The sequence below is a fragment of the Ruditapes philippinarum genome, unplaced genomic scaffold, assembly GCF_026571515.1.
Source record: "Ruditapes philippinarum isolate M1 unplaced genomic scaffold, ASM2657151v2 ctg594_1_1_1_1, whole genome shotgun sequence".
NCBI lineage: Eukaryota > Metazoa > Mollusca > Bivalvia > Venerida > Veneridae > Ruditapes > Ruditapes philippinarum.
The window spans coordinates 165,227-175,629 of record NW_026852561.1 but is presented as its reverse complement, the minus strand read 5'-3'; the positions used below and the strand labels follow the sequence as shown (position 1 = coordinate 175,629).

General features: G+C 33.6%; 1 protein-coding gene across 2 annotated transcripts; it reads right to left on the bottom strand.

Annotated features, from left to right (window-relative positions):
• Nucleotides 1-210: 210 nt before the first annotated feature.
• On the bottom strand, nucleotides 211-7,490 carry LOC132716986 (uncharacterized methyltransferase YcgJ-like). Of its 2 annotated transcripts, none has more exons than XM_060700346.1 (3): nucleotides 7,339-7,490; nucleotides 6,792-7,022; nucleotides 211-903 (listed from the first exon to the last, which is right to left on the bottom strand). In XM_060700346.1, the coding sequence occupies exons 1-3, from the start codon at nucleotides 7,453-7,455 to the stop codon at nucleotides 415-417; spliced, it is 837 nt and encodes a 278-aa protein (XP_060556329.1). In that variant the 5' UTR covers nucleotides 7,456-7,490; the 3' UTR covers nucleotides 211-414. The 2 variants fall into 2 exon arrangements, with proteins under 2 accessions (XP_060556329.1, XP_060556321.1); XM_060700338.1 differs by lacking the exon at nucleotides 211-903 and adding an exon at nucleotides 3,650-4,177.
• Between the last annotated feature and the right edge of the window lie 2,913 nt (nucleotides 7,491-10,403).

Here is a 10,403-nt window from a genome sequence, read left to right as displayed (position 1 = left end):
ATATGACCTAAACTGTGTTGGTGTGCCATAAAGCCAAACCAAGCAAACAGAAAGGCAACGATCCGACAGGTTAGTTAACACATATCTTATCTATCATGTTTATGGCGTTTAACTTTAAATCACGTGAAAACATTTTATAATAATATTCTGGATATTTGATACATGAAGCTATTGTGTGAATATTGTGAATAAATTTCATAAAATCAACAAAACGGTTTTCCGATTATTTTAATGAATCAGTTTTAGTTACAAATATGACCAGGAACAATCAGCCAATCAACGAGAGAGCGACGTTCGATGAACATAGCCCCAAGTAAAATTGTGTTTATGAAAATACTCAAAATACTGAAGTTTTTAATTAGATAATACTGTGATAATGTTGTTTTATCTGAATTAATTGTCCGTGAAATAATTCTATTTTGGCTGGCAAAACAGGAACGTCAGAAATCCAGAGGTAGTCACGTTATCATGCTGTTTACACCACTGTTCAAGCTCTCCGGATTGCTTTAAGTCACGCACCTTTCGTTTGACATCATTTAACTCATCTGGAGTAGCAAAATTCCAGTATGACACCGCATCGCGCCAAGCCTGGTCTAAAGGACCTTCAAAGTTATAGTAATCCTTAACAAGATCGGCTCCAAGAATATTCAATTTTTGTTTGCAACTCAGATGACTGGATTCGAACATGTCATCAAACTGTTCCATAGTTGGCATAATCTTATTAAAGCGCTCTGTCAACGCCAGATTGATCTGAGCATACCAGACAGCGTGTGAGATAACAGAAGGCAAGACTGTAGAAAGTATCACGATGCCTCCAGGACGGAGTACGCGTACGGATTCCTTTAATGATTGAGTCGCTGCAGAGAAACTGCCACTTCCGGTTGTGTCAAGATGGTGCAAGACCTAGTGTAAACAAAAGGAAACATGTGCTTCATTTTAAAGTTAGGATCCATATCTGGAAGAGAATGTTCAGTTAACTAACTAATGAGAATTTACATTCTGAATCGATGTAAATGTACCGTGAAAAAATGAAAACTGAAAATTACAATATCAAAGAGCAGGGAAACGCAATTAATTGGCGACAAAATATATCATGTTCATATAGTTACTAATATAGAAATCTTCGTACACTGTTTGAAAACTCTGACTTATCATTGGCGACTTAATTTTGAAAATTAATTAAGACTAAGGAATAAACTAGGTTATGTGGCGACCGAAAATCGTCGCCCACAGCTATCTATAAAATGCCAATGCAGAAAATAAGCAATAGCGAACTCGAACAGTGGGCATTACGGTGTCGCAATAATGTCCAAAAGTAAGATAGTTTTGAAATGGCAAAGTTGGTATACTTTACTGGAGACGGAAAGTAGTTTTTGGGAGCTTTTGATTTGGATGTAAACACTGTTATCTTATTCCGGATTTTTCACATTCCACGAAAGGAGATTCTTTTTTATACATAAAGCACTAACACAGATTTTATTCACTCTCGTTCGTGCAGCTTCGGTGTTGTTTATAAATATGTGTTTAATCTCCTTGCGCTCCTCATCGTGTCATTTTCATCTCCGGATTTTGGTCATTTGTTAACCGCACAGACAAACAAATGATTGTACAAGCTTGTATTTTCGGTACACAATTTTAACTAAAACGTTACTTTATAAGTAAATCTAAATTAACAAACAGAACACCTCGACTACAGTATTACATTTATTCATTACAACCTCGGACTTAATATGATTTGAATTTTAGATGTTAACAAAAATGGAGGGTGTAATCTTTGATAATGTATAACGAATGTACTTTCATAAAAAAATTTAAGTCTATTTTGGTAAAATTGTGATTGAATATCATTTGGCATCCGTGCCCGAGTTTTGAAAGTCGTTTACTTCAAAGCGCTTGTCTCTCACAGCATCAGGTTCGAGCTGCGCAAGCGTCTTTCATTATTTCGTGTGAGAAAGCTATCCATGCAGCTAGCTTGTGGAACGCAATCATAATCAATTTATAAATGTCCACTGACGTACAGTTATACCCTGGGACCTTATGTCCAGGAAATCAAATCCGAATCAATGTCAACAGGTGCACATTTCTTACTTTCGGTAAGTTATGTACTGTTTACTCTATATTTACTCTAAACATCTTTACATAAATTCATGGGTTTTTACTAACTACCAACATTAAAGGCAGTCCACTGAGGTTTTTTTGACATGACGGGGCTGGAAATTTATAAAATACAGTTAGCAATTTATGACCCGAGTATATTTCTTAATAAACTTTTATAAATATATATCTGTTTTAAAATGTCTCGCTTGTCCTATGTTTGTTTGTTTGTTTCATTTTACACCTTTTCCTAACAGTATTTCAGTCATATAGGCGGGAAGTTTTCTAACCATCATTCCTGGAGAGTTACACCAGTACTAGACTACCTTCCTCCGCGCTAAACTACCAAAGCATTCACCGGGGATCGAACCCACGCCAGAGAGGTAACTGGCCAATGTCATTTTGAGTTTGATATACATAAAGGTCGTATCCTAAAGAATGCTGTATCCTAATATGAAGTCAATCCATTCATTAATAAACGAATTATAGCCAGTTACAGCAAAGAAGACATTTTCAATAATTTGACCTTCAAGGTCAAAGTCATTTAGGAATAAATGTCAAGATCTGTCTGGTTAATTGGTGGTCTATCCAAAAAGATGCTGTGTTCAAGCTTGAAGGCAATCAATAACGAAGTTATAGCCTCTAATAGCAAAAGTCAAGCGTAATTTACATTTGACCTTGAAGGTCATTGAAAGTCTTTTATAAATGAAGGTAAAGTTTAGTCTGGTCATTTTGAAGGTCTCCAAATGGTTGTTGTGTATGAAAACAATAGACCAAGAACTTAAAAAGTTATGATCAAGTTAACAAGTTAAAGCTTGCGGACGGGAACGCCGCCATGACTGTAACAATATCTCTATTTCTTTCCTTCGAAAAATACGTCGAGATAAAAAATGACTAGGTATAGACAACGGTACAAGCCTGCGTAAAAAATGAAAATAAAATAAAGCAAATACATGTATAATCTATTTATAGTTTAATTTTGGTTATGAACAAAATACACTCATTTCTTTACAAAGATAATCAGATATCTAGCGTTGTAACAAAAAAAAACAGATGATAAAAAATATTCATTTAAGTGATGGTTAATAAAGTTACATGTGTACAGAGTGCTTTTTTTTAAACCGAGTTAACTTCTTATTATGTTATATCTACCCGTAAATCTAGAAGATGATCATGTTTTGTAAAAGTTCAAGACCTTGTTGATGTTCAAATCTATGGAATATGTTAACACTCTATAATTGACTTAATTTAAAGCGTATATTATCTTTTCATTTGCATCCACTCACTGTTAAATGCTTTATAACAAAGCGGCAACAAAAATTATCTGGTTAAGAATAACTGGAATTGTATGGTATACGAGTACTATTACTTGTACGTGTATATTTTTCTTATGAAAAAAAAAGAGAAAATAACCCCTCCCCCCTCCCACAGTATTTTATTTTAAATTTTGTCCAGTAAATATGTGAAAAACAGTGATATTCCGTGATTACTTTTTTGCAAATCACATTTCAGTTGTAACTGTATCGTTTAATATATCAGTCTTGAATTTGAACACAACTCTTCCTACATATCATTCTTTCGTTGACACTGGTTTGCCGAAAAGCAGTGAAGTGACGTAAAATCCCATGCATGTATTATGTTTTTCCACAAACTGATCAAGAGTGCCTGAAGCTTTAAGCTCTTTGATTTTCTCCTCGACAACCTTCAAATCTTCTGGAGTTGCTGACGCCCAGTAGGAGTTACAATCTCGCCAGTTCTTTTTCAAAGGCCCTTCAGGGTCAAGCAATGTTTTCATCGTCTGTTCGGGAATATCTACGTTATTATGTATATAATTTGAGCACTCAAAACCACACTTCCGGAATATCTCGTGCCACTTCCGGTCATGTGGATACTGTTTTAAGTGACGTGTAGCAATGTTAGGATTTAAGTGAACAAACCATATGGTTTCATAAAAGCGAGGTGATGCACCGGAAGTGATAGCCAGGACTCCGTCATGTTTAAGAACCCGCCTTGCTTCAGTGAGAACCTTCTGAATGGTTGGGAAATTTTCTCCATCAGGATGTTCTTCTAAATGATGCAACACCTATTGTAATATTTCAATAAAGGTGCTGTATCAGTAACAGCTTTATTATGCTAAGAATGCCTGACATATGGATATAGCGGGTTGGAACAACATATGGGAAGGCAGGTAAATCAATGGATTGTCTCATACAGGGTTCCCACAAAGAAGAGAAATCAAATTCCCTGACTTTTCCATGACTTTTCCCTGACCAAAACCATTTTTCCCTGACCAATAACAGCGTCAAGTTTCCACAATCTTTATTCTTAGAGCATTAAATGTATTTTTTATACATGCATTCCGACCTCCTCCTCCCCAAATCAGCCAACCTATTTTCTACAATTCTTTATTTTAAATTATTCAAGATAAAAAATACATGAATATTTGCGAGCAATTGTCATAGGCTACTTGTCTTGTTTACTTTCAGCAAGTATGAGTACATTTATCCAAAATGTAAAGTATTTGATAATACATATCATGCTAAAAGTTGTTTCATTCTCTTAAAAATACAAAGCAGTGTTATCAATGGAGGATTGACTAAAACAGGCCTGCATTTTACTAAAATATATGATAGTAATCAATGGAAAACTGGTGTTGGACAAGAAACAATAAGACAGGTAATAAAGTGGCTACATAAAAAGCAAAATGCAGTAAAAGCTAATAATACTACTAGTAAAACTAGCTATGGCAGTTAGTATCTCAAAGTTCTGAATTGTTATGTGTACAAAAGCACAGCAAGGCACAAAATATGATTGGTACTTAATTGAAGTCCACTTAGTGTTATCTCAAGTTTCTCAATATCTTTACTGGATTCTTTTATTACTTGTCTTTGACCTTGCCCCTGAAGCATTGCACTTGCCATTGGACTTCACAAGCAAGTCCATTTTTATCTTTTACAGCCTCCTGTGCCAGATTATCAGCTTCTTTCACAAGAACAAACCATAAACAGCTCAGGAGGCAAGGGACGCTTAAACCCCTTTTAGCTTCTTTCTTCATCAGTTAGTTACTGTTAATGACAAAATATCCAAAATCTTCAGGCATAAGCATAATCATTTTTTAAGAGTAAAAGAATATAAAAATAAAACAGATGCTCATAATCAAAAATAACAATAAAGATACCCAAAATAATGGAAGAAACTGCCTTAGCTTTTACTGATTTTGCTTCTTGCTGTTTGACAAAAATTATTTTCTACAAAATTCCCTGACTTTTCCCTGACTTTTGCTTATTTTTCAAATTTCCCTGACCAATTTCAAAATTCCCTGACTTTTCCCTGACCTTGAAAAAAAATCATTTTTCCCTGACTTTTCCCTGACCGTGGGAACCCTGTCATACGGAATTGCTTCATTAATTTAGGATAACATGGAATTGCTGTGTTTTAAAGGATTCATAAATCACGCTTGTATGAATCAAAATTGTGCTATGTTTCATGGTCAATGGTAACGTGTGATTTGCAACATAATCTTACTGAAGTTGAAATGGGTTTAACAATTCCTATGCGATTCTTATGCTTCAGAAGAAGAACATAAACATAAAAAATAAACATGTCTCGTGTAATACACATGTAATACACATGAACATATGTGTTCCTGATAAAATGTATGCATGTAAAACATGCGCTACATACACCAATATGTTGAAAGCTGCACGCCGCAAGATGAGCCAAAATATTTCAAGAAAATCAATATTGAGAAAAAAATGTACTAACATTTTAGGAAAGTTTAAAACATTCAAGATCCAAGTTAAACTTTGCATGTTATGTGTGGTTTGAGACTGATTTTTCGGTATTTTATCACCAAATTCTACTGCGTTACTAACGCAGTAAGGGCTATTTTTGCATATGTTGACCGCTTTGTTGGTAATTAACTTGGACTGTAAGTGCCGATTGCATTATGTTAATTACTTTATTTGTTCACCTTACAATATTTTACTTTTAAATACATTTCTAAATGTTCATGAAAATTGAATCTGGAGGCGTGCTGCTTTGATGTTCATGACTTTGGAACTAGATGCAATTTAGTACATAAAAGCAGAATGTGAAATAAACGGTCCATTACCACGCTAAATATCTAAAATGAACATGTCAAAATAAACAAATGCATTCGTCGTTTAAATTTGTTTCGTTCTTTGTTTGTTTCATTTTACGCCTTTTCCCAACAGTATTTCAGTCATATAGGCGGGTAGTTTCCTAACCATCGTTCCTGGAGAGTTACACCAGTACTAGACTACTTTTCCCGCGCTAAACTACCAAACCTTTCAAAATGTATAATGATTAGAGAATAGTGTAGACCCTGATCGGACGACATAACTGCGCCGATTGTCTTTGGTCATCACTGGCCCAACTTGTACTTAGACCAATTAAACTACTAGTATGAGGAACATGCAAAATGATGCATTAATTAAGCTTCAAAAACATGTACATGCATTTGTATAACTCTGCGCATTGCAAGCTATTAAACTTTAAGGGTTGACAAATGCAACATTACACAAAAAGAACATCTTGAATATGACAATGTATTCAGAAATCAAGCTTGAACTTCATTCATTGATATTGGAATATAAATAAAGTAAGAAATTGGATATTACTTAGTGACAGTATGAAGTTTGTTAGTAGCCATGTGTGTATCACTTTGCACTTACCAAATTAAACATTACGGCATCAAAACTGTCGTCTGGGAACGGAATTGGCGGCATTGTTGCTTCAACCACTTCTTTTACTCTTCCCGATTCAATAGAGTCAGCAAGTTTGACCTTTGCCTTTTCTAGCATGCCTGGCGAAGCGTCTAACAATGTCACGTGTCCGACGCCATATTCGATTAAAGCCTTTGCGTAATTTCCGGTTCCACAGCCTGCATCAAGGACGTGTATATCCTGAATAAAAATTACGTTTTATATTGTATAACATTGTTCCAAACTGACACCAATCTTCCTGCAATCTAATCCAGTGTCTAGATAGCGTTTTGAGCGTAAAAACAATTTGTTCAAAATTTGAACTTTCTATAATGATGTCGTATCATCTTTAATAAATTATTGTAATCTTTCATCGTAAATACTTGTGCCTTCCAATCTAAACTTATGCTTACATAATCCACGAAAATATGTGTCAGAGAAATAATGATGATTTTTCAGTAATGATCAAAGACTTTTTTGAAACAGATAAGTCAGAAGAGCACAAACAATGACCTACTTTCAAGGGTTTTCCACAGTGTAACTGCATCATGGCCGCCATGACATCCGAGCCCATAGCAAACCGCTGGTTGTCATAGTTACGTGACACGTTGTTATAATCTTCGTACTTGCTCATCTCTGAAATTCAAATTACAATCTCAACAACATATAAAATACTTGCCTTAAAGGGTTAAAGGCCCATTATGCCTTACACATTATTATTTTTATTTCTCAAAAACATTCTGTTTTTGGTATCTTGTAAAGACAGTTTCCAAAAATACTGACATATACTCGTAGATGAACTATCTTTGCTTGTTTTGCAATTGGTATAATTTAAGTGAATGTGTATTTTGTATGGAAGTCAAAATACTACTTTGTTTGCATTTTGCTATCTTTACGGTACATAACTGAACAATCAACACTACTTTCTTCAGCTGTTTAACGTTAAACATGCTCTAAAGCAGTTATGAAAACATTATTCAACGCATGTTTGACATTTCTAAAGAATTTAATAAATGTGTATTTCTGAGGCATAATGTGCCTTTTAAAAAAGCTATTTTTAAAGAAATATTTTGACAAGATTAATTTACAACAATGTTTACTGTTTCCTTATTCTTATGTTCGAAAGAGTTGTAACAAAGATTGACCACATCAACTTAAATTTTGTAAAATACAAGCTGCAGCTTAAAATTATATTAACTTAAACAACTTTTAAGAAATGTTGACAGACGAATACTGTTTAGGCAATTAAAAGTCAGATTGTGAAGATTAGTACATTGCTATGCAACGTTACTATGTAAATAATAACAAAGCGCTGTACAATTTTAAGGGACATCACTTAAATTCACTATACATGTTAATATACGTTATATTACACGGAAATCACAACAGTTAATAATCTGGCATCCGATAGCACGTTTGTCCCAGGATTACTAGTAATCTGTATTCGTTTTTTTTTTTTTTTGATTTTTCAGCAACATAGGTTGCCCATTTATTTTCCCCGTAATTGGTGCAGTGGTGTCGGAGAGCCATCCCCTACTGTACCTTACATTATTAAATCATTTAAGTGACATTAAGCTCATTTTTCTTCAATGCCAAGTTGAGTTTTATTGACTTCTATAAATTTCAAGATTGAATAATAATGGTGCTTGACAACAGTTGATATAAGAAAAAGTTTTGGTTAAAATACATATCTGCCTAAGACTGTCCCATTTTTTTATTAAATAGAATTTTTTCTCTCGACAGATATTTCCAAAAAAAATCTTTGAGCCATACGAGTTACGGAATCTAATTAAAAACTGAAAGGAATCATGGCAAAAATGTAAGGCTATTTCGACTTTCACCTGTTTATTCACTATTTGCCTTTGGATGGACATAATGTCACTTTAACTAAATAAGATACAATATTGATATGCTAATATAATCATTAATAGCTAAAATGTTTTTTTTTTGTGAATTTCTAAAGTAGTCTATAATTGCTGAATTAACATTTTCCTTTATTCTTTGAATTATATATGCGAAAGAAGACAAAGTAAAGATAACCTCGTTTTAAAACAAAATACTTAAGATATTAATACACAGAAGTGTTGCATATTCATGTAAGTTATTGAATTTAAAGCAACAAGTATATGGAAAAGACAAAAACAAGTTTGAGGTTAAAATTCATCTCATTCAAAGGAAAATGTTTTCATTTACCTATATAAGTCTTCACTAAAAAGGAAAAAAAGAAAAGGTTGTTAGTGTAAATTTGGAGGATTTACTTCCAAATTATTGAAAATCTTAAAATATTAGTAAAGGTCAGTTGATGGATGGTCTGTAAGGAAAGCGGAGTGTCTTAATGATACTTATAACTAAACAAGAAGTGTCTACTACTTAAGGATATTAATCATTAAACAGTCTCACTAACTTACTAAATTTTTAAACATTTACCAAGAGCGTTCAAATTTTTCATATTGAAACATCTGTTTGGCACTGTATTTTTCAGTAGTATAACTAGAAACTATTTGTTTCTTGAAATTTTCCAAAGAAGGTCTTCTTTTCTTCAATCTTTTATAGTATATGTACTGTTTTGCTAGCAATATAATATTATTTAGGATGATTTTTATATTAATATTCCCAAATAAGATATCAAAATTACTCCAATTAGTGAAACTTATATTACATTTTTCTTTGATATATGATTTTAATTGTTGTCAAAACCGTTTAATAATTTCACAATAATGAATCACAAAACAAATGTATTAAAGTTTCTGGCTCATGTTGGCAGAATATACAGTCATTTTCTCTAAAAAATATTCTTTTTTAAGAAGAAAGTTTCTGGCTAAAATTCTATGGTTGATTCTGTATTGAAACCAGATCAGTTTTGGGTCTTTTGTTACTCTTAAAACATTACCAGATCTGTATTTCTTAAAGGCCTTTGGTTTGCTGTTATATACGTAGATTCAAAAACGTTACTCATTGGTCAATTACCCAAACCATCGATTGTTTCTGTTGCTTATTGGCAATTATTACAGTTATCGTGACTGAGTATTTTGTATGGAAGTCAAAATACTATTTTGTTTACATGTTGCTACTTTTACCGCCAATAACGTGTCATTCACTTTCTTTATGTAATGAGCATAATATATATGCGCCACAACATTACGTTATAATACTCGTGTTTGCTCTTTCTAAAGAATGAAAATATCAGTTGTTTCTGTGGCAATGTGTGCAGGTTTGTTTGTTGTTGTTTTTGTTGCCTTAAACCATTGTTGTAACGTTTCGGACAGATTTTTTTTATAGATGTTTAATCCAATATTTGGTCACGAGCAGGGTGGTCACCACTTTGAATAGTCCGTTTAATGACAGCGTGATCTAATTTATAAACGAAAAACGCATGATAAAGTGATAAACCAACTTCATGGTCTCGACCTAGTCCAACTAATTGTACTGCGCGACGAGATATTGCGCTATTTTCGTGTCTGGGCAATATATTTAGCGAGATTCTGCCCCAGAACGAAAATATCTCAGAATCAAGCTTTGGCACGTCAATATATTTTGACTAGGTCTCGACCATTCTCTGTAGATATGTCGATGTCGCCATGG